The sequence below is a fragment of the Mus musculus genome, chromosome 3 (genome assembly GCF_000001635.26).
Source record: "Mus musculus strain C57BL/6J chromosome 3, GRCm38.p6 C57BL/6J".
In the NCBI taxonomy this organism is placed as follows: domain Eukaryota; kingdom Metazoa; phylum Chordata; class Mammalia; order Rodentia; family Muridae; genus Mus; species Mus musculus.
The window spans coordinates 108130706-108156032 of NC_000069.6; the positions used below are offsets into that span (position 1 = coordinate 108130706).

The window sequence follows — 25327 nt, forward strand, 5'->3', positions numbered from 1 at the left end:
CCAGGACAGCCAAGTCTACACAGAGAAATCCTGTCTTGAAACATGAGCAAGTAATCTCTCAGGCCACCCACCCTCCACTCCCCAACCTCACCTCATGATTTCTTTTTCAGTAACATGTAGCTAAAAGTAAAAATTTAGATCGAGTTGAAAACATTTCACATAAAATGTTTTTCTACACACTATACTTATTACAAAATCCAGTTGGTGGTTTCATTCATTCTCATTCTCTCTCTCTCTCTCTCTCTCTCTCTCTCTCTCTCTCTCTCTCTCTCTCTCTCTCAGACAGGATATAGCTCAGACTTCAATTGATTATCCTCCTATCTCAGGGGCTCAAGTGCTGGAATAGCTTCCTAACTTATCCAAAGGTTAGAAGACGGGGCTGGAAAGACTGCTCAGTGGTTATGAGCACTTGCTGCCCCGGAGAGAGCCCATATTTGGTTCCCAACACCTTTATCGAGGGGATCATAGGCATCTGTAACTCCAGTTCCAAGGGATCCAATGTCCACTTCTGGCCTCCAAAGGTGCCTGTACATCTACATAGCCTCAAAGACACACACTTAAAATAATCTTTTCTCAGAAGAGAGTTAGAGGATGGCTCAGCGAGTAAAGGCACTGACCACAAAGCTGCATCCTCAGCTCAATCTCCAGGACCCACGTGATGGAGAGATCGCCAGCTACTTCTATATGAGCACTGGAGTGCACGCACACACATTAGTTAATATGTGACTAAAAACTGGGCTTGGAGAGATGGCTCAATGCTTAAGAGCACAGGCTGCTCTTCCAGAGAACCCAGGTTCAACTAGCAGCACCCACATAATCCAATCCCAGAGGATCTGACACCCTCTTCTGGCCTTTGGGCTTTGTATGAACATGGTACACCTACGCAGGCAAAACATCCACACACATAAAATAAACTAACTACAAGCTAAGAAAGAAATAAGCAAAAGATCGGATGAATTACAGAAGGAAAAATGTCTCTGCACAAGCAAAACTTGTTCTTCATGTCCATGTAATAAATGTGTCATCCTGCATGCCTGGACCTCCTGGACACTGAGGCGTCACAATCAGTTCAGCTCAGGAAGGAGCCAGGAGAGGAAAGAGTTTTCTTGTGAAATTAGAAAGTTTCCTTGGTCTAAAGCATAGAAATAGTTCTTCACCCAGCCTACTTGCCCTCTAAGCAAGCTAAGCCTCTGTGTGTATGAACACCCCAACCCTACTGAAGGCACTCTTTAGTCCTCACTGAGTCCTTCTTGGTTTCTCCCAGGCACAGCACTCACTGTCTGGTGACCAGGAAAGGCTCCTCCCTGTCAGCTAATGTCTGAAATGAGCTCAGATTGCTCCTCTCACCACTCTTGTCAGCAGCTCTGGCCTGGCCTGCTGCTCTAAAGCACATGTGTGAGTGAGTGACTACCTTCCTCGGTCCTCATCTGGTTTGCCATAATCTGTTAACTGGTTTTCTTGGTTTGATTAGCATAGTTACAAAGCCCTTTTCAGTGTATCCTGAAAACCTTCCATGCTTGTATACTTCTCTCTTAAAATCATCCTACTCAGGTTTAGCCTGGCCCTATAAGACAGTTAAACACTGAACACTAGTGCTTGGTCAAATTCTTCTAAGTGTTTGAGTTTGTGATTGTTCGGAACTGTACCAGCCCTAAACTCAGACATAAAGTCCTGGGAAGTACAAACAGTGCCTTCTCTCTGTGGCCCACTCCTCCAACCCCAGAGCACAGTCTAGGGCAGAGGAGGCACTTAGCAATTAGCTGTGGGTGAGTGACTTAAGCGGCTATGATATTCAGCAGTTGCCCAATCCCATTTTGTAAATGCTACTTGCAATGGCTGGAATTTCAGTGTGGGCAGTTAAGAGAGAAATGCCCACTCCCCTGCTATCTTTACTTGGGTGGACACCCACTCCTGACTCTGCTCTCAGCTCTCAGCTCTCAGCCTAGGACCACATGACAGGAAGTTTGGACTCAGTGCTTGCCTCACTTCCTCTAACCCTCTCTCCTGGCTCTTCTGGCACACAGCTATTGTGTTCTAATGAATAAACTGCTATCAATCTTCTGTCCATCCATTGCAGCACATGAGGATGTGAAACAGTGAGCAGTCACAAGTATCTGTCCAGTGGATGAATAAGCAAGTGTAAAACAAGGCAGTGAATTTGTAATTAAGGCAGAGAACATGGGCGTCTGCTTTTTGAAAAAGTGACCAATCACCAAAAAGGCTTAAAGGGTATTGTGAGAAAGTTTTTAATAAAACATTATTGGGCATCCAATTTTTGAACAAAGTCTCAAAAGTACATATTGGAAAAGACAGCCTTTCCAACAAATGCTTAGAAAACTGGACATTCACAGTTAGAAAACTGCAAGTACATCCCACCCTCTCATCCTTGATAAAAACCAGTTAGAAATGAGTCAAAGCCTTAATGTAAGACCTGAATCGTCCAGACAGCCATACAAAAGCGTAAAGACAGTGCTTCAACGCACTGACACACAGACTTCAGAAGTCCAATAGCTCAGGGGTGTAAAAATGAAAATGGGAGAATATTGGCCCCCTGTATACCTAACAGGATAATATGTACAATCTTTAAAGAACTCACAAAATTAAAAGCCCTAAAACTGATTTGTGAATATGCAAATAAACATGGAAATTAATTGAACAAGCAGTTCTCAAAAAGAGAAATACAAAATAGTCAATAAATATATATAAAAAAGTGTCTCTTTAGCCATCACGAACATGCAAATTGATACTACATTGAGATTCCCAGCTCACTAAAGTCAGAATGGCTATCATCAAGAAACAAACAACGACAAAAAGCTAGTAAGGATGTGGGAAGGAGGAACCCTTCTAGAATGCAGGTGAGAATGTAAACTGGCATGACTACTATGGAAATCAGCGTGGCAGCTTCTCAAACAACTAAGAATAGAAGGACCACGGTCCAGCCACACCACTCTTGTGTACATAACCAAAGGGACTTAAGTCAGCACGTCACAGAAACACCTATGTATCAGTGTTTACCATCCACAGAACCAGCAGAATGCCCTTCAATAGATGACTGGATAAAGAAAACTGTATAAATTGTGTAGAAATACACAATGGAGTTTTATTCAGCCATAAAGAATATGAAAATAAGCAAGAAAATGAATGGAACTAGGGATCACCATGTTGAATGCAGTAAGTCTGACTTGGAAGGGCAAACGTTTTCGGTCATAAGAAAACTCTAGCTTTACACACACACACACACACACACACACACACACACACACACACGTATGTATGTATGTATGTATGTATGTATGTATGTATATTGACATGAAACGAGAAAGGGACCATGAGAAAAGGGTCTGAAGAGGGGAGGGGAGACAAGATAGCAAGAGAGGAAAGAAAACAGCATAGAAAACATTTTCTCTCATACTTGGAGTCTAGACGTATATATTTATATATTTCATATGTGAGTCCTGCTTTCACACTGCATATGTGTGTATTTGTGCAGGCGTATATACATGTATATGCAAATGTAGGCTACTGCTCACGAAAAAGTGGGAATTCTCAGAAGGGGATTTAGTGATAAGCAGATATTCTCAAATTTGTATGTGTGTGTGTGGTTTACAAAACCCATAAAACAGAACACTACTCAAAGCTCATCTGGTAAAGCACTTGCCTAGCACATGCAAGGGCTTGGCCAAACAATAAGTAAATACAATAAACGGGACTGGGGAGAAGCTGAGTTAGTTAGTGCTTGCCTAGCAGGCAAAGTCTTGAGTTCAATCACTGGTACTGTATAAACTGAGTATGGCTACACACATTTATGCTTGATTGATAGGTCAAGGATCAGGAGCTCAAGGTCATCTTCAGCTACATAGAAAACTCAAGACTAGCCTGGGATACACACAAATCCACACAGACAAAAAATAGATTTTTTTAAAAAACAGAAAGATCAATCAGCTTACACCAATAAATCACCGAAGGAAGACACTGGTTTGGTTACCAAAAAAAAAAAAAAAAAGGTGGGGGGGTGCCGAATTATTGTGCCAAGGCAGGCAGCAGATCTCTGAGTTCAAGGTCAGCCTGGTATACAGAGTACGCTTCTGGACAGCCAAACCACAGAAAAACCCTGTCTCAAAAAAAATCAGGAAAAAAAAAAAAAGGGAAGCTCCCTCAGCTCCCCAGAGATTACCACACGGTATCCCGTTGACTATGCGTGAGCAGAATGCCGCTGATGCGCAGCGACTGCAGACTGCAGCTTCATTCCTCGCCTCTGCAGAGCATAAGAACCCTTGGGAGCAGTCACTCGTGAGCCAGGAACCAGACTGTGCTCTGACTGCCTCCGAGTTCTAATTTTGGCCTATGGTGAGTAAGTTTCCTTTTTCTTTGAAAGCAAAGCAACAAAACCCCATTTTGATGCTAAATTATATGGTATTTATGCCGTGGCTTAAAACTATTTTTCATTTGGAATAAAAAGAAAACAGAAATGCCACCAACAACTGTAATGTCAGCAGTCGAAAGGTCTCATTTTAATTCATAAAATAATTCTTTATTATAGTGGGAAATGTTCTTCAAAGCTAATAGCAATGCTAAATGCATCCATTATAACCCATATATTTTAAAATGTTAAAATCATATCCCAACTCAAATCTTCAAATGATGGCAGCACAGAGCAGGTCTGCATGCTTATTTAATCAAATGTAAACAGCACGCTTTAGCGTCATTTACAGTGAACATTGAAACATGAGTAAGGGCCTACAAAATACCAGTACTTGATCTCAATTTCCTTTAAATGCTCAGCAAAACTCAAAGGAATCTGGGTTCCCTACATGCATTCACAACTCTATTTAATTTTTTGCAACAGTACTAATCGTGGTGGCTTCTCCAGAAAAAAAGTTGGTAACAATGCAAGTCTCTAGAATCTAGAAACATGCACACTTGTGAGTATAATAAAGTATAGCTTAAGATAGCTACTAAAATTTTCAATAAAGGACCAGCAAGATAGCTCAGGAGGTAAAGAACACCTACTGTACACACCCGATGGTCTGAGCGTGATCTGTGGAACCCAGGTAAGAGGAGAACCAACTCCTGAAGTTGCCCTCTCCTCCACAGGTGCACTATGCCACCTGCATTCAAATTCTCCGTTACTCACGCCAACACTATAATAAATTTGAAATGTTTCTAATGTCTCAAATACGGGTTGGAGAGATAGATGGTCCAGCATTACAGAGCACTTGCCGCTCTTGCAGGTGAGAGTTTGGTTCTCACCATCCATGTCAGGCAGTGGAGAACACCTGCAACGGCCTGCACGTGGGTGCAATGCCCAATGGACACACATATGCTCAATATTGAAAAAATAAATCTTAAAAATGTTTCAAATAAAGCAAGATGTGGTGGTACACAGCTGTGATCCCAGCACTGCAAAGGCAAAGCCAGGAAGATCATCTCCTGAATCCTTTCCTACACCAATTGTCCAGTCAGATCTCCCTGCTGTCGTGCTCTGAGCCTCTGTGAACACTTCTCAGAGCTGGCAGGCAGCTCAATGGTAGAAACCTTCCCCAGTATGCATTCCATCTCCAGAACCACAAACCTCATCAAAAGGAGTTTCCATTTCTTTGTCTCAAGTGATATGTTCCTTTCAAAACTGATTCCTATCATCAATCACATTCCACATAAGTGGCCACTGGGAAGCTGAGCAGGAGGACCACAAGTTCAAGGCCACCCTGGCTATATAAACTGTCTCAAAAATTCTAAGGTGTAAGGGGGAAGGAGAAAACCTTTGTCTATGAAAGACAGTCAGAAATGCATAAATAATACATGAGCATACTGCTAGAGTACAATATTGGAAACCAGAAAGCTCATAAAACCTTAATTAAATACAACGCAGCATCCTAGATTGATCCTAGACACTAAAAAGAACCTTAATGGAAAAACTGATAAAATTTAAAAGTTAAATGAACATTTATATAGCAGCATTAATTTCTTGAGATGACAAATGTAACATTCTTTAGAAAACTAGCAGAAGAGTCAAGTTAATCCAAAATAAAAAGCTTATTAAAATATTTTATCCTAAATTTTTTCATTTACTTATTCTATGCATATGCACGTTTGTCTGATTGCACATCTGTGTACTGTAGTGTGTCTGTCTAGTACTCAGAGAATTCACAAGAAGGCGTCAGATTCCCTGAACTGTAGCTACAGATGTTATTAGCTGCCATGTGGGTGCTGGGAATCAAACCTAGGTCCTCTGGAAGAGAAGCTCTTAACTGCTAAGCCATCTCCCCAGTCCAACGTCATAAATACCCTTTAAACAGAGAAGAATTTTGCTGTCTCACTTATTATTGTTCTAATTATTTTGAGACAACTCTGTTATGTGGCTCTGGCTGTCCTAGAACTTACTATGTGTAGACCAGGCCTAGGTCTGGAACTCCCAGAGATCTGCCTGCCTTTGCCTCCAGAGTGCTGGGGTTATAGGCATATGCCACCATGCCCTCCTTTTTGCCAGTGATTTTTAAATACTCTTAATCTAATGATTCCAAAGTCATATTGGTAAGCCTAGTCATATAATATACTCACTTGTTTTTAAAAATAAATATACGAGCTGGTGAGATGGCTCAGCGATTAAGAGAGCTGACTGCTCTTCCAGAGGTCATGAGTTCAAATCCCAGCAACCACATGGTGGCTCACAACCATCCATAATGAGAAACAAACAAAGAAAAACCCTATAGGTTGGAGTGAGCTGGGTCAGAGAAAGAGGGAGAAAGAAAAGGGGAAACAAACAAACAAACAAACTGGGAAAGTTGAAGACATGGCTTAATAAAAGCCTTTGCTATAAAATTCTGATGACCTTAGTTCAGATCTCGAATCCGCACAAAAGCTGGATGTTCCATCAGACATGCATCTTACTCCTGCATTCCTATAAGGAGAATAATTGGAAGCCTGCAGGCCAACAAGCCTGGAATGTGTAGCACAATGGCAGGACAGCAGCTCTTGTTTCAACCATGGTAGAAAGCAAGCCTCGGCTCCTGAAGCAGTTCATCACATGTGCACCTTAGCACATGTAAGGGCCACACACTGCCCCTGACACCAGCACACGACTGAAACAAATCAAAGTGCAGCACAGGGTAGCACCGCCACGGTTCCCTAGATTTAGGAGGATACTATTTAAATTTTAAAATCAAACTGAAAAACAGATTATTTTGTAGTTGTTATTTGGCCCACTGTAAACAGCCTACACAACCGCTAGAGGATGATTAATTACAAGGTGACAGCAATCAAGCTACCTTGCTAATTTAAATCGTCACGATTTAAATGCTCCCTATGCACGGCCAGTGTAGTGTTAACAACAAACCAGATGAATAAAAGATGTGAGCACAGCTAAACATGCAAATAGACTTGTAGCAAAACATGGAGGATTCATACGCGTATGTAGGAAAATAATGTCAAGGGCCCAAGAGATGGCTCAGGCTCTTGCTGCCAAGCCGGATGATCTGAGTTCCAGCTCTGGCACCCACAGTGGAGAAGGAGAAAACCAACTCCCACAAGACTGCCACATGTGTGCTGTGGTGTGCACACCCATCCACACCCACACTCATACCCCACACAAAATAAGTCAACCAGTCAAAAAGAAAGGGGTAGTCAGAAAGCTACACGCCTCCCCCTCCCTCTGAGACAGGGCTTTTCTTTGTAATCTTGGCTGACCAAGAATTCACAAGACCAAGCTGGCCTTGAACTCAAGAGATCTACCTCCCGGTGCCTCCCAAGTGTTGAGATGGGACTACAGTGTTCACCAGAGAACTGCTTTTAAGTTAACAATTATTTTCTAAGATGTAAAATACTACCTTCCTTCAAAAATCTTTTATATGAATATTAAAACTGTCCACTTGAAAATAGGACTTAGTAATAAAATGTTCATAGTGATGTATCAATATCGAAAACATGAAACTATCTCAAGTAATTCCTACAAGCTTTTTTAACCTTATGTTCAATGTGGAAGTCAAAGGAAGTTCAGGTCTAAAACCCAGTTCCTCCTAAAGTTTCTAAGCTCTAACCAAGGTTCATGTACATCCAACTGTGGACTTTCAAGTGTCCCCCTCCTTTGCTTAGTTCACATCAAGTATATTAATTTCTGCTACAGCCAAAGGACAAAAGAAGATCCAGTCACAAGGCGCACTATGTCCAACTAGAACAACTGAACCCTGTTCCCAGCAGTGTTATTCAGTTCAAACAGTTTAAATTACAGCAACGATATTGCTGATCACTAATCAGGTAACAGGATAACCTGGGTAGATAAAAGCTTAAAGATAACACCAACTTTCGAGAGCCTACAAAAGAGCTATTCTAAAACGAAGACCACACAGAAAATCAAACACTGAAATAACTTTATTTTCTCTGTGCCCCAGTGAACCTTTGCACCATAGGTGTTTATGATGCATATCTTTAGTTGTTAAATAAAGCCCCATGATGTTCAACTAATTTCAACCAAACTAAGAAAAATAACACAAAACAGTCCTCTTTATAACTTGTTAGATTATATATACAATTTACAATCAAGGGACTCCCAAGACCCAGTTCAAATGCCTCACAGTTCCAAGGAGGGAGACTGATGCTTAGAGAGTAGAGCCACTCTCCCTCCTCAGGCTCCACCTCTTTATGATATGGTGTCTCTAGGTCTGACCTGAGTTACCAGTTCTGAGAGATCTAAGATACTCGTGTATTAAATTCTGCTGACTAGAAAACATTTTAAAATTCATAATCAGGGCAAATTTAGTGCCCATGGCTCTAGACAGTTCACAGTGTGAGACCCCATCTTAAATTGGTCTTTTCTATTAGTACATTAACTCCTGAGTATTTGAAGCATCTCTCTCACTTCCCTTGAAGCTAGACTTGAGAAAAAAAACTATCCCAAACGAGACAGAAAAGGACAACACAGAACGCTAACTTATCTATACACTTAAATTTACATTACCAAATGTTTTTACTTCCCCCTTAACAAATCCTGTAAGCAAAGTTTAAGTAATAAACGAGTCTGTTGTAGCTCTTTCCTTAGTTTTGGGTGGCCCCACCCTGAGTACTTTTTGTTAAAAGGTAGACAGAAATCAGGAGTGATGGAGTACAGCCCCAGGGGGGGAAAAAAGCAGGTTGTTTGTTTTTTCTGTTTAATTTAAATGAAAGGTAATTAAGCCCTGGTGACATTGACTGTTCTGTGTTAGATGTGCTGAGACCTGGACACGCCACCTCCAGGTGAATTTACACCTATCTGCCAACTACACAAAATGACAGCTTAACACTGAGAATGATCAGACTCAAGTGAGGGAGAAACTGAAGCGGTGATGTGCTTGGTTCTCCAGTGTTTCCACCTCATCCCACTACGCCCAACTCAGATGACAGGAATGTCTAGTAGGTAAGGACACTGTCGGTCCTTAGTCACTATTTCTCCAGCCAGGCCTTTTTACTAGAGAACCTGGCATACCTTGACACTTGAAAGGGTCCGCCTTATAGAACTTGGGATACGCCATCAACTTATCACACACCCACCACAAACAACTGGATTATGGTAGGTACCTGGCAAGGTTAGACCAACCTGATGCTTTTCCAGGAATCTGGATAACAAGACTTAAGTACCAGGTATGTTAGTATGTGAGCCAGAAAATGTGCAAGGTAAGCCAAAGTTGAAGGCTGGTGTGTGGTGGGAAACAAGGAGTATTACAAGGAGCATAGAAAGATGATATGAAGATGTGACTTAGCTTTGCTAGTGATCTGCTGCTCTAGGAGTGAGGAGGGCACTGCAATTCACGAGCATGCAACCTGCTCACAGTTCACTGCTTGCCTAGCCTTGGATGCCAACTGCCTGGGAAGCTGCTTCGTTAGCACATTGTCTATAAACCTCTCCTTTACTTGCACCAGTGTGACCATTTCCTGTTCCTTATGGACCCGTAGATGATGTCCTACAACAGAAGATATAGAGAAAGCCCTAGTCCTAAAGGACCATCCATACAGTTAGAAGCAAGAGGGGTGTGTGTGTGTGTGTGTGTGTGTGTGTGTGTGTATTCAGTAAGGGTGACATAAAAACAGGACGAGGTTTCAAAACGAGGTTCAGAATACCAGTAAGAACAGAACATCAGTTTCACTAATCTCTGAAACTGATCTCGACATCAAAAAACATTCTCAACAGAAACCACTGTCCCCAAACTAAAGACCATTTTATAACGGTCCAAGTGTAATCAGCTGAAATTAAAGATGTATCCTTGATTCAGAAGTCAGGTGCCTTGTAAATCTTCAAAGCACTGGGCACCCACTTCCTATTTATCATTGTCTACAACTGCAACAGAGAAAGTCATGGCAGGATATGGAAAGATGAGATATTTTCATGTTGCAAAAGTGATGAACACACTCACATAAAAGGCTCAGAGAGGGGCTGGCTAACGGCTCAGCAGTTCAGAGCATCTGTGCTCTTGCAGAGGACTCAGCACCCACACGTGGTTTATACCCATCCTTACCTCCAATTCCAGGGAGTCCGAAACCCTCTTCTGACCTCTGTGGGCATAAGGCCCACATGCAGTTCACCTACAAATTTGCAGATAAAACACTTGCACATAAAAATATGAATCTAAACATTTTTGTTATTTATTTATTTGTTCTTTTTCAACACAGGGTTCCTCTGTGTAGCCCTGGCTGTCCTAGGACTCATCCTACAGGCCAGGCTGACCTCAGACTCACAGAGATCCACTGGCCTCTGCTTCTTGAATTTTTGAGATGAAAAGTATGCACTATCACCACCTGGCTTCTAAAAAATGTTTTTAAGGTATAAAAAAATAAGGTTATTAAAAAGAATCTTTTATTTTCAATGTTTATTCCTACTTGTTATTCCAGTTTCTTTCTTTTCTCCAAGTATGACAGATAAATTCTTACTAGAAATTTAGGTCCTACAAACCTTATCCTAAAGAGGTAGCAAAAACCACAACTACCACCCTGCATAGGGATCAAAGGAGACGCTTATTTTCATTAACCACATTCCACTAGTAACTTACAAGTTAAATATGAATAACCAATTGTATAATATAAAATTAAAATGCAATATTCCAATTCTTTGTATAGAACTTAGGTTTTGCCATAAAACACAAATTATCAGCACAGAATTAATCACTAAAGATCTTTGCATATTAACATGAATAATGTCAGGTGTCTGAAACACCCCTCAAAAATAGAAACTAAAATGATATGCCTCACAAACACTCTGACAGACAGGTTGCCATTTACTGATTGTTATCTTCTAGACACTACCCTAAGCATTCTACATAAGTTATGTCACCTTATATTATGAAACAGGAAGAATCTCCCTACTTACATATGTGAATATAATCCATATGGCTAAGTGACTTGGTCTGGTTTTCACAACCAGTAGGTGGAGGTGGGAATGTAATGTGGTTTTGTCTGAATCCAAAAGCAGTGTTATTATAGATTACACTAGCACCTCCCAACATCTGTGACATCATAACACATATTGGAGAGGATTTTAGTAGAAGAAATTTTTCTTTACAAGATTATGCCATGAAAATGAAATGTAAGGTGGGCGTGGTGGTGCACGCCTTTAATCCCAGCACTTGGGAGTCAGAGGCAGGCGGATTTCTGAGTTCTAAGCCCAGCCTGATCTACAAAGTGAGCTCCAAGACAGCCAGGACTATACAGAGAAACCCTGTCTCGAAAAACCAAATAAAATAAAATAAAATATTACAGGTTATTAAACATTCAACTGGTATAATCCTTGTAAATAATCGTTCTCTTCAAATTATCAAACTGAAAAAGTTTGCAGAGAAAATCACACCAATCACACCAAAACTGTCCAAATACTACTTCAGGGGCTGTTAAGTCTGAAGCTATGCAACCATTTCAGACCTAGGTATGGTGCCGCACGCTTATGATCATATATGCTGGAAGGCTGAGGCAGGTTGAGAGCTACAGGTTAACTGAGCTACATACACAATAAGCCCCTGTCTCAAAACAAGACTTGAAATTTGAACATACAATTCCAAGTAGCACACCTACATATCACCCTATACATACTAGTTAGGGATATTTATGACACAGTAGCAAACTGTTAAACAGCAATTTGACACAAGAAGATCTTCCCAATAATATCTAGAGGAAATTCCAACCAAGGGAGGAATTATAATACTGAAGTCTTCCTTAGAAATTAAGCCTATACTACCTTATTCATTCGAATGTCTATGGCCATTTTAATCCATAATGCTGACTTTTACCAATAATAATCAGTGACTATTCACTGGATATGTTCTGCTTTATATTATTACCACATTTAACCCTCCCAGCCATTCTGAAGGCGCTCTACTTTCTATACCTCAGAGAAACTGAGGCAAATGGGAATGACTGTCCTAAGTTGCAGCTAGTAAACACGAATGAGAATTTGAAGCCTTCTGACTTCGAAGCCCATGCTGCATATCACATGAAATTACAGCCACATAAGAAAGAAAAGACACGAACCAGCAGAGACAAGAGAGGTAGATTTCGATGTAAACTAAATTGGATAGTGTCATAGTGCTGAAGGAAGATGGCTTACATGTACCAAGGAAAACTCTCTGCAGCCAAAAAAGGGGAAGAATGGGAGAACTGGAATATCATATAGGGTTTTTATATACCACATAGGTAAATTCTACTTAAAGAAATATCATGAAATATCATTTTTAGAATTATTAATTTTATGTGTCTGGATGTTCAATCTGCATGTACGTTTATGTACAGATGGTTGTGAGCCGTGTGGGTACTGAGAACCTAATGCAGGCCCCATGTAAGAACAGCAAGTGCTTGTGACTGTTAGACATGTCTCTAGTCCCATGAGAGATCGTTTTAACTTCACATATGCATCATGACACAGCTCAGGTAAGACCAGCTGTTTCCGCAACTACTTCATCTTACTGGTTTAATTTGCTCAAAATACCGTCATAAAAAATCCTGAGAGTGGGAAAAAAGTTTCATGGTGTGGTACATACCTACAATCTCAGCTACAGAATCTCATGAATTTTGAGGCCAATATTGTCTCAAAACAAAAAACCTTTTTTAAAAAAGCTAGTAAATATTAAAAACAAATCAGTATTTTGACTTTTACTTAAACTTTTCAAATTCTGTAAGCTATCCTGCATTTAATTTTAATTTTTTTTTTTTTAATTAAAGGAACTAAAGACCCTGAGTAAAGATTTTTCCAGGTACTTGGATAGTTCTGCTTACCCAAGTTTTTCCAGTGGTCAATATAGATCAAATCCCAGAATATGAGAATGCATCTTTGATTTCACATTTGATTCTTACAAAAAATGTTAATGTCACTGGTGTGCTGATAGATGCTGCAATCCCAGCAATTGGGAAGCCAGCTGCAGGAGGATGGAGAACAGAAGGCCGGACTAGGCTGCAGAATGACACTGTCTGAAAACAGCAATTAGGCTAGGGGAGAACACTGACAAGGGTTGTGTTTTACACCAGACTCTGAAAGGCCCCCAGGAACTAACATTCAGCATGAACTTGTCTTTAAAAAAAAAAAACAAAAACAAAAAAAACACTGATTGGTTAACAGTAAATACTTAAGTCCCTGCTAAGTACCAGAAACCACGTTCATCCACAAAAGATACCTATTATCGGCCATCACTGGAAAGAGAGGCCCATTGGACTTGCAAACTTTATATGCCCAAGTAGAGGGGAATGCCAGGGCCAAAAAGTGGGAGTGGGTGGGTAGGGGAGTGGGGTGGAGGGTATGGGGGACTTTTGGGATAGCATTGGAAATGTAAATGAGGAAAATACCTAATAAAAATATTTTTAAAAAGATACCTATTATACAGGCACTGGCAGTCCAGAGCTATGCTATGAATTCTTATCCTTTGGAAGCTCAAACTCCACTGCATAACGTTTTCTTTATATTCAAGCTGCCGCTCAGAGCTTCCAAAATATATAAGCAAGCAGCCAGCCCATCTTAAAGCACGAAGTCAGCCTAAGATTATGGCAGTGGTGTCCGTCCTCTGGAGCTCTACAAAGTGAAATTAGTGCTCTAAAGTGACCTTTCGGGACGGTATTTATCTAAAAAGCTCTGCTGCTTCCAGAACCTGTGACTTATTCGTAATGATTCTCATCTAACAGATTCCTCAAAGATATAAATAATGAATACAGCTGGATTTACTGGTAAGCTAATGCGAGAGAAGTTTATATGATTTACTGGGCCTATCAAAGTTTAAAACGAAATTATCCTGACTGAAACATGTCTGACTAGAGATAAAAAAGCCCACTTGAGTATAAGACAACACGGTGTTTGTAGTCTGAAAGCCAATACATACTTTTATTTTGAAAAACCCAATTAAAAAAAAAAATCAACCCCTCCCAAATAGATCACAATCTCTACAATAAATCTGCCCCAGTCCATATGTTATCCTCTACTATTCCCGACACACATGGTCCCACTGTCCTCTACCCCAAACCTCAAAAATGGCATTCTTTCAATTTCCTCAGCTCACACCATCCCTAGCCCTTTAATTTAAAAAAGGAATCACGGAAGCTCAAGAGAATTTAAAAAAAAAAAAGAGAGAGAGAGAGATTTTAAAAAAAAGTTGAAAAAAGTATTAGTGGCCTCTGCACCCAAGGTCTTTTCTTTTATACCTAAGAACCTGTCATTTATTTCAACCGCCTCCTGGGTGTTCCTGGACAACCCACCTCACTAACAGCACAAAAAGACTTGCGAGCAAGTTCTTTATGTGACCCTCTCTGTACTAGCTTCGCTATTTAATCATTCAATCCTTCCAGCTTTATCCTGACATCAAGTATCAAACTCACACAAACCCTAGACAGGCCCCACCAGACACCATACACTATCCTCCTCAACACGTTCCAGCCCAGTGTGAACCCTCCCTAATTTCGGTCCCTCCCTTTAAGAGCCGTGCCCGGATTCCCAGCACAGTCTCGGGGCTCCAAACTCCCCAACTCTACTAAGTACCATCCCAGCCGGGTTACACCCTCTCCAACCTGAAATCCCCACGCCTTCCGGGGCCTCAGTCGCCAAGCCCAGTACCCGCCCCATTGCTGGGCATCCCCTCCTTGTCCCTTTGGGGTCCTCTCTGCCGGCCTTGGCCAGACCCCGATCAGCTCCGGCTGCTCCCGGGGCCGGGCTCTCCGGCTCCAGCGCTCCAGCTCCGCCCCCAGCCCCTCACCGAGCAGCAGCAGCTTCACTTCTTTGGCCGCTTTCTCCCCGTCCTCCCGCAAGTTGCGGTCGATCATCTTGCTCCGCTCCACCGCCGCCTTGTCCTCGGCGCTCAACGTGCAGCCCATGGCGGCGGCGGGAGAGGGGACCGGGCCCGGGCTCACTCACACACACCGCGGGAATCGCCACACACCGGCGGAGACGGGTCTTCTGCTGGGCGGTGGCCTTCTCCGTCAGCTCCCCTAGCTCCCGGAAGAACCGGATGTGTGCTGTTTACGACACTTCCGGCGACGCCCAGCGGCCGTTACTACTTAGAGCGCTGTGCCAGTGGGAGGCGGAGGTGGTACGGAGAGCGGAAGTTCCCTGGTACCTGACTGTCCCCGTGGAGTGATGGCGAGCCTTCGCTCCGCACCTCCCAGCCTTAATACCCTTTTACTTCTCCGGCTCCTGGACTTGGATTCCAAGTGTAGAAAAAGCGGGACTTCCAGCACGTGGTGTGCTCTGGAGGTTTGGCGGTGAGGATCAGATTCTCAAATGAGAGCTCACAGTCCTCTGGGAATTGCTGTTGGGAAAAGCCTCCCTCTCCAGAAAACAAACAAACAAAAAAACCTTTTTTCCTTTTCATCTGTGATTTGGAGCCCAGGTCTCTGTCCAGAGCCGCGTGTTGGGCACTTCAGCCAAAGTTCCCTCCGTCTGATCCTTGAGCTGCCCAGCCTGGATGTTCACCCATTCCTCTGGCTACACCCATTATGCCAAGTATATATTAGTCCTTCTGCTACAACGTATGGATTTCTGTGAGCTGTACATATGCCTGGCACTCCTATGTTGGCAAAGGATCACTCGACCGCATCAAGTAATAGAGAGTGAAAAATAGGTAGTAAGTATTAGAATATGAAACTAGGTGTAATTCATTTATAATATTTCCACGCTTCCCTTTCTTCCAGGTAAACCTGAGGACTTAGTTCCATACCCAGAAATAAACGAGCTAATCTCTAATCTAACAAGAGTTCCTCTGTGATAGCCACAGAAAGGGGGAAGTTTGGTAAAAGTTGTCTTTCTACTATCTCCTGAATATTGGCTCTGTGAAGAATATCCTAAAGTCCCTACTAAATAGACCCACAATGACTCAACACCCGTTTTAAGAAGGGGCATTTTTTTACAGCCATTGAAACATTTCCCTGGAATTTAAAACATTTCTCTAGTAGGAGGTAACTTAAGCTACAAATTCCCAAGAGAAAGGTCTATAGTGAAAATTAATTAATTAGAACCATCTAATTAGATTAACCTCGTCCACGTCACCCATAATGCTTGTCAATTCCAAGTCTGGAAAGTCTCCCACTCATTTCCAAAAGAAACTGCTTTTCCTTTCTGATCACTTCTAGGGGGGAAAGGGTCAAGAGGAAAGGGGGAAACACAACATTATTGAGTACCTTTTTGCCAGGTAGGCACTTCCATGTCTCATCTCTTAATCCTCACAACAACCCTGTGAGGTAGGTAATATTAATCCCCATTGTCGCCAATGAGAAAATGGGCTCAGAGGAATTCAGTCGCTTTCCCACGTCCACACAGTAAGTACATCTGTCTAGTTTCAACTTCACGCCCTCTTTCTACCAGACCTCTCTAGAAGGTATAGCTGGGAGACCCCTGACAACAGAGCATCTAAGGTTTTTGGATGGCAGTCACCTCGATACCAAGATGTTGGCAAAACTGGCAGGATGGATCATCTCACCCTGTTGCTTCCTCGGCTTGTAAGGGAGATTGTGTCCAGGAACCGCCTCCAGGAGGTAAGGATTGGATATTGAACTTTACCAGTCCGTCTCAGTGACTAGAAAATTCCTGGACAGTGGCCATAGCAAAAGTTGTGGAGAAAGTTCTCTTCACAATACTAGGAAAGTTTTACTTCCTTTATGATCTGTTCCTACAGCCAGGGAAAACATGGCAGCTTGCTAGTTAATGGCAATAAGATCTCAGTGTCGGCTTATTTCAATATGACTTAGAAATATCCTTGCTCTTAAAACTTCCTTTTAATGTGAAGCAAGGGTTGAAGGGCAAAGTTAAAAAAGGAAAACTTAACAAAATGGCTGCCAAGCAATATTTAACTCTCTCTCTCTCTCTCTCTCTCTCTCTCTCTCTCTCTCTCTCTCACATCCCTCTCTCACCCTACATGTCTACGTTTCCTGTCTGCTGGGCTCACACTGCCACCTACTGGCAGTCTCTGGGTCCTACTAGCTGATTGGTGGAGTAATAGTATGTGAAAGTTTTCCCTATGATGTACTAGGAAGGAGACCTCTCAGCATGAGCTTTATCTCAAAAGAAAGGGAAGGGCTCTAAAGTTGGAAGGACTCCCATTTGCCGTGTGTTACTTTCTAAAGGATTTCCTCAGTGTAATAGGCTCCAGACTAGAAGAACACCAATGATAGGAAGACAGAAACCTGTAAATGTACCTAAGCCAAAGAGGGAAAAAGCTGTTTGCCCAGTTTTATTTAGTAGATTATTTTCTTCCCTAGAGAGTTTTGCTTACACTCCCCACACTTTCCGCATCTGCATGGAGTCTCTTATGCATCAACTTCAATATATTCTCAAAAGTCAGAACCATAGATATAATTTTTCCTTACTGTATAACTTTATCAGACCTAAATGCTCTACAAAAATACAAATATCTGGTCGAGTTAGCCTGTGAAGTCCTTGAAGGCAGAGGTGGCACATCATATGTGTATGCCCCGGGGGATGTTGGTGTTCAGCTATTCATGCATTGAATAGAACCGAAGGAGTCAGTGTTGATATTAATATAACTTTTTATCATAAAATTTATTGGTTGTTCAAAGGGGAAACTACTCCACCCCAACCCACTTTCCCCCTTTCATGTTGAGTGAGCCAGAAATTTGTTCAGCTATAGCCCACATCCCCCTCTGGTTCTACCTTGACCCTTTAGTATTCAGTTGAGGGAAATGGAATGAACAGGACCCAGAGGGGAAACCTGTCCAGCTTGCAATTAATCCCTTTCCGCTGAAAATACCATTGCTGATACTAACCAACACAGCCCCTATAGTCTTAATCAATAAGCAGCAAGGCCCAATTCTCTGCTCTCTCTCCAACCTAGGGCTGCAGGTAGGAGACAGATTTAAGTCTTTGTCACAGAAGCTAATTTTGAGAGCAATGATGGGGAACAGGGAGACATTTCATGGACAATGGAAACCCCACCCTTCCCTTGCCCGACCTGAGTCTCTTGTACCCGAATGTCCAGGGGGCTGGAAGTGGGTCACTGCCATGAGGAGATAGATCGGGGAGGCCAGTCCTGGAAAGAAAAGATTGGCAGTATTATTGATCAGAGTAATTTACCTGGCCTTTCTGTATCCAGCCACGTTACCAATTCAAAGGCTAACACCCACCCTCAGCTCTCTGACCCCCGAGTCATTCCTAGTTACTCAAAAGACAAGGAGGGAAAGGGCATCCTGCCTCCTGCTCATCTCTGCTGAGGTCAGGACCCACACTTGATTTCATATGTGCAGGAAAGAGAATAGGAGAGAGTTGCAGAGTTGTTCTGTCTTCTCCTCCACTACCCTGATTGCAATTTTTCCTTGCTGCTGGCCAAATCCAATTCACCCCTACAGGTCTTCTCACTCTAGACATTAACTTTAGGAAGGGATCTGTTAACTCATGAAACACTTGCCGAGATGGCAAATGAGAAGATGTGGGCCGCTTTCTTACCTTGTCTCAGAGTAAGCATTAGTCTGGACTACTACTCTGGAAAGAGGTCAACCTCAACAGTCCCCAGATTAACTGTTCCTAGCCTGCTGCTCCACCGCCTACCCTTAGGAAGTTTCCCTGTCTCCCGAGGCCTGAAGAGTACACTGGAAGAAAGGCTTTCCCTCACCTTTGTCACCCTTTTCTCTCATCAACGTCTCACCATACCCAGGTTCCCTCCCCCAATAGTCAAAGATCCCAGCCAAGTCCAAGGCTTTTTGCCACATGTCCATCCTGTCGATTCTGGGCCTGACCCAGGAAACACCAAGCAAAAGCTAAGTCCAGAGACCCTAGCCCAGACCCCAGCCAGCCGCAAAAGCAGTCCTTGAAATCATAAACCAGTCCCAAGCTTTATTTCCCTCCTGGTGTCCGTCATGACTCCAGCCTTGGTGAGGGGGCGGGACGGAGGTAGCTGTCGGACATGATGATGTCGCTGGTGAGTTGCTGCTCCAGGAACTCTGAGGTCTCCTCAGCAATCTGGCCTGGGATTCGAAAGTCAACAACAGGGGGTGGCTCCCGCTTAGGACTGGGTAGGGGCCGAGAAACCCAGTTCTCAGAGGTCCCCTGGAGGAACTGCAGGAAATTCTCCTCAATGGAGCCCTCACGACTAGGCAGCCTCAGCTCCTCCTCTGGAGCTGCCTTGAAGAAGCAGACAAACTGTTTGCTAAGCTCGCCCCGGATCTGACGGTTGAGACATCCGTAGAAAAAGGGGTTGGAAGTGAAGCAAAAGTAGCCAATCCAGGTTACCACGTTCTCCACCTGTCCTGCTGAAATGGGCTGTGCGCTCAGGGCAACATAGAGATGGAAAGAGAAGTAGGGCAACCAACAAAGCAAGAACTGTCCCCCTACAGCCAGGAGGACCACTGCTGCCTTCCCACCCCCAAACGTCCGGTGTGGGGTGGTCTGGTGAGCCCCGGAGCTGGTAACCATAGTAGAGCGGCTACTGAGAGACTCAGAGCGTTGCCGGGGCGTCTCCATCCACGTGGGCAGCGGCCCGTGTTGCATGGCAGCCACGCGAGCCACTCGAAACATGCTGCAGTAGACCACAAAGATCAGGATCAAGGGCAGCAAGAAGTACAGAACAGCAAAGACCACCACAAAAAGCTGGCAGTAGGCACTATGGCTCCATTGGAGAGAACAGCCGGGGTTAACACTGGGAGCTCCTTCCTCCCAGTAGACCCTTCCCAACACTGGCACAGAAGCCATGGCTAGGGCCTTTACCCACACGCCCACCAGCACGGAGGCCACCAGCCCTAGTGTCATGCGCACCTCGTAGCGCATTGGGTGGACCACATAATAGTAGCGCTCCACATTAATGGCAGACACCGAAAGGATGGCCAGGCTGACAAAGCAAACGCTCAGGAACAGGTAGAGGCGGCAGGCCACCTCCCCAAAGAGGGCGTGGTCAAAGAGGGCAGAGCTGGAGAGCATGGCAAGCGGCATGAGGGTCAGGGCAGCCAGCAGGTCCACCAGACAAAGATGGAAGACAAAAACAAATTTTCGGAGGGCGGGTGTCTTGGCAATAACAGCCATCACAGCAGCATTGCCAGCCACAGCAGTGAGATCCAACAGGAGCATGAAGAAGAGGGCCACAGATTCTGAAGCCACGTCCCGTAATCCCAACTCTGGGACCCCGCTGGCAGTAGAGGGACCTGGGGTTTGAAGGGCCCTTCCCAAAGTGGACGAGTTTCCTGATGACTGGGGGATGGGTGAGGACTCCATGGGGCCGAAAGAGGACACCCAGGGCACTTCCTGTTACAGGCCCATCCCCCATCCTACTCCACAACCCTGGGATGTAAGCCCAGGTCCAGGCTTCCCAATTTTGTTGGGGGGCCTTCTGGAGCCTGTAAGGCAGGCTCTAATCACTAGCCTTCCAAGCTGGGTTCCTATGTAGACAGAGTGCCAGGCCAGGCTGCTCCAAACTCAGTAGGTCATGTCCAGTTTCTGTCAGAAGGTAGCCCCGGGGTCAGTCCCGGTGATGGGAAGCACTGTGTAGGATCCTCACATACTCTGCAGTGGCCTTCCGAGTGACCTCTGGCACCTCTTTTCTCACTTTCTTTTTTAGTTCTCCATGTTCGTTCTTTCCTAGTTCTCCTTGTTCTTCTTCCCTTCTGAGGGCAATTCTAAATCCTCCTGTCTCCCCTCTCCAGGGTCCTGCTTTGCTCTAGGACAGTGCTCTGGCTTTAGGGTTGATTTTGTGAAATTTCTGATTTTCTCATCAGAATGGGAAGTAGAAGGAGCATGAGATTCAGCTTCTAGTTCCAGGTCTGGGTATTACTCACTCTGCAACTCTTCCGGACTCCAGTTTCCTCATGAAGGCATCTGTACAAGAAAGGAAGAACACCTATTTTGTAACTGTTGGTAGGTGCTGGTCTGTGACTAGTACCAATCATGCACAACGATGGTCACACTGCACTCCACACGTGCCAGACCCTGGCCTGTGCACCCCGAGTCCGTCAGCTCATCCTCATCCTCACGCAATTCTAGGAGACAGATGATATGATCTCCATGTCTCCACAGACAGACCTGCACCCTAGGGAAATCAAGGAGCACGCCCAGGGTCATACAGTTCAGTGTAGGTGAACCCCAGGGACGGTCCTTTTCCCTACTATGTCGTTCTATGCAGGAGAGTAGCCTCCATATCAACTAGAATCTAGTAGGCTTTCAGGAAATCACTGTTGAACAGACCCTACTAATGTCTCCCACCGTCACCTGGAAAGGTCAACTATACCTTAGTCCCTACTGACATCATCACTCCCCAAACAAAGAGCTGCCATGTTGGGACTGATGAGCAGCTGCAGAGAAGACAATGCCCAGCTGCGAGCCCCGCCAGCTCATTGGCTCCTGAATTCCCAAGGCCAGAGGACACATGCTGCTTAAAGCTGTCCTTCTCTACCTACTTTTTAGCTTCTCTGGTCTGCTGTGTCCTGGCTGGTAGAGGAACAGCAGCTCCTAACCTCCCATTCCCTAGCTTCCCATGTGGCTGGTCACTGCAACTCACCAAGGATTGCTTACCCCAAAGCCCTCTTGGTTCTGACCTCTTCCCATGGTCACAGAACAAAGGGTGAAGGTAAATAAATACCCATGTGAGAGGGTGAAGGTGTTGTGGGGTAGAGTAGAGGACTGCCATTATAGAACTAGGTACACATAAAATAGGGAAAACCAAACTTAATCAGCACCTCCCATATCTTCTGATGAAATGGCAGGCCCCATCTGAGTTATGTGTCATCGCATTAAGTTTGCATTTAATTAAAATAGATTGTCCCCAGTGTAATCAACTTACTTTCATATATACATGAAATATATATGTGCTATATATTATCTATATATTATATATAGTATACATAATATATTATTATATATTAATATATATAAATATATATTCCCTCCATACAGTGTGCCGAGTTACACAGCTTAGAGACAAGCCACAGTGCCAAGTCTGATGGCTGTTCTGTAGACAAGTTAAAAGTTTTCTGGACCACACTTTCTGCATCTATGAAATGGGAGGGTTGGACCAGAAGACCATCAAGCTGCCTATGTATATCATTTTACTACTCTGTGAGCTGGGATGGGGAGCACCTGGTGGTGGCTCCACTTTAAAAACTCTGTTCTCTATAACTTCAGTGACGAGAACCACATAGCCTGCCAGAGCCCCACTCCTCTCAGAGTTATCTTGCATTCACCATAGGTTTGCGGTGTTACCACAAAGCTTGCACTAATCCAACTTCTAACATGCGAAACATACATTAGGTGTTCAGTGCAATTCTTGTGAGTTGAATTAGACTCAAATTGACTAATTGAATCCTGGCCACAGAGTACAAACTCCTGAAATATTCAGTCAGTCATCTGTGTGCCAGCCAGGGGATTCTCTTCTGAGGAGGATAGCCCAGGCTCCTGAATTTTCGGCTTCCCTAACTTTGGACAACTGCCTAGAGACTTGCCTCTCTCCAGGGAGATGTCAGATTCTCATAAGACAGTCTACCAGGGAAAATAAAATGTTTAAAAGAAATCCTACTCTTTACATCTTTACCCTTTACTCCCAGTCCCCCCCCCCCCTTACATCCATTCTACCTGGGAGTGGGGCCTAAAAGATGTGGTACTCAAAGAAGGAAGAGTCCATCATGTGCGGATGGATAGCAGGAGTCCAATCCAGCAATACCTAGATACAATCCCTGACTGAGAAAAGCAGACATGGTTTTCTTGTGGACACATGGACACGGAAGGGTGCTATGCAGCCATGATGGAGCCTTAGGCTGGCAGACACTGGGCATCTTTCTTTCTTATAGTTCCTTCCCCAGCACCCCCACCCCACCCCAGTCTTGTCAAAAATTCTACAGTGACTTCAAATTCCATGGTTTCCAATGTACCTCGTAACAGACACACCAACAGAGTTGGCTACTTAGTACTCTCTCATTGATGGAGGGTTATGGAAGGGAGGGCCATGGTGTAATGGCTTCATGGGGGAAACCCAAGGAGTCTGACTCCACTCTTAGCTCATGTCATCATGCCTCAATAGATGCTCACATCCTCCCACTGCTTCCTTCAATGCCACCTCCTCATCTTCAAGACCTGCAAGCACCTGAAGGCTTTGCCACTACAGCGTCTGAGGTCTGGCCTCTGGCAGGGCCATGGTCAAGGGAGAGGTATCCTCACTTCAGGATGTAGGATGTGCACACGTGCCTAGCCAAGGCCACATAGGTATTGCTGGGATTCACATGAACCTGTTTCTCATATCCAGAGCTTCTATGCCAAGGATCAGAGTCTGGCCTGCCTTCAGGCAAGAACACGGGCCTCTTAGGCCAAGGGAGATTTCCAGGGACCTTCAACACCTCTTCCTAGCAGAGCTGCCCACGCCCAGGACTTAGATACCCAGCATCCTGGAATGCCGAAAGGCCTATCCAGGGATGTGGGGACCTATCTCTATGAGACTGAGCGAGGCAGACAGAGAATGCTGTCTGTTGCAGGATGTAGTTTCTCTGGCCAGCAGATAATGATCAATATCCCATTTCTTGGATTTGGAGATGCCCACATGCCAATACTACCTTTGGGACACCGGAGAGCCCATCCTGTGACAGAACTGCCCACCACAGGACAGGGTGGGCTGCCCCTTGGAATGCCACCCTTCTATAAGCTGAGACAGCAGTTACCACCAGGCCCTGGGTCTGCCCCACATCCCTGGCCTAGTCGGCAACTCCTACCTTTGCTGAGCAGCTCCCAGCGCCTATGTGATAGCTCTTCTCAGCTGATGCCTCTCCAAGGCTGCTGAAGCCTGAACCACTGCAGTGAGCGGAGAGAGGCAGCCAGCAGAGCAGGATGCTCTGAGAGCTTCTGGGTCCTAGTGGCCTCCTGCTATCTGCCAGCCCCTTTGAGCCACTTCTGGAGCATACAGCTGGGCCTTGGGGTTCCCAGACAATAGTGTCCAGAAAGCCCAGTTCCTCATACTTCTTTCAGGATTCTGGCTGTATCTCAAAGCTTCCAGGAGCCAGCTGACAGCAAGGAGGCAGGGGAAACCCTCCCAGTTAGCCTGGTTAAAGAAAAAGCCCTGGGCACTTAATAGCTGAGTTACCTTGGGCAAGTCATTTCCATTTGACCTTTGTTTCTTATATGTTCAATGGGATTACAGGGTAGATGACCCCCACCAAGATTTCTAGCAGCTTTATTGTTTATTGCCTGGTTCTGTATGATACCAGAACCAAGGTACTTCTGTAGTAGTCAGGTCAGTGCACAGCCAGAACTTCCAAGATTAGACCTGGGAAAAGCTGAGGTTCCAGAAGCCGATCCATGATTTGGCCCCCTTAAGAAAGCAACACATTTGTATAGCAGTCAGCTTAATGGGTAGCAGTGGGATCTGAAGAGGAGTCAAAGGCCCTGTCTTGACCTGGCACTTGTTGCTGCCCAAAGTGCATCACTATTATTTGCTTAAACTGTATGTTTATTTGGAATGAAGCTCTGGGGACTTATGGAGACAGGGGTATCTAATATCCCTGAACGACCTTCCACACAGCCACACCTCTGCTCCCTGAAATCAGAGTAGAAGCCAGATTCTCTGGAAGGCTCAGGTTGGCCTGCATTTGTAGGGCTAGACAGAGCTGGGAACATCACTCCGAATGTCACCACCATATGACAAACCTTTAGAAGGGAGAGAAGGGGTCTGGCCTCCTGCTGGCTATGAAAAGCGTTGTCAGTTACTGATACCAAGGATAGGATCCTAAAACAGCAGCTTAAAAATTTCCACACACCACGAACTCTATTTTCTCTCTTTTAAGTTTGTTTTATGTGTATGGGTGTTTTGCCTGCATGTATGTATGTGTATTGCCTGTGTGCTGGCCACAGAGGTCAGAAGAGGATGTTAGGTCCCTGAAACTGGAGTTATGGATGGAAGTGAGTTACCATATGGGTGCTGGGAACCAA

General features: G+C 44.3%; 2 protein-coding genes across 3 annotated transcripts in view; both read right to left on the minus strand.

Annotated features, from left to right (window-relative positions):
* Positions 1-15447, minus strand: part of Gnai3 (guanine nucleotide binding protein (G protein), alpha inhibiting 3) — a 38878-nt gene extending 23431 nt beyond the window's left edge. Inside the window, exon 1 of the mRNA NM_010306.3 lies at positions 15183-15447. Within this exon, the coding sequence (NP_034436.1) occupies positions 15183-15300 (118 nt within the window). The 5' untranslated portion in view covers positions 15301-15447. The remainder of the gene's footprint in view (positions 1-15182) is intronic.
* A 2168-nt stretch (positions 15448-17615) lies between these two features.
* On the minus strand, positions 17616-24227 carry Gpr61 (G protein-coupled receptor 61). Of its 2 annotated transcripts, NM_001305461.1 has the most exons (3): positions 24115-24227; positions 19047-21238; positions 17616-18467 (listed from the first exon to the last, which is right to left on the minus strand). In NM_001305461.1, the coding sequence occupies exon 2, from the start codon at positions 20636-20638 to the stop codon at positions 19289-19291; it is 1350 nt and encodes a 449-aa protein (NP_001292390.1). In that variant the 5' UTR covers positions 20639-21238; positions 24115-24227; the 3' UTR covers positions 17616-18467; positions 19047-19288. The 2 variants fall into 2 exon arrangements, with proteins under 2 accessions (NP_001292390.1, XP_017175048.1); XM_017319559.1 differs by having other exon boundaries at positions 18390-21238; positions 24115-24204.
* Positions 24228-25327: the final 1100 nt, after the last annotated feature.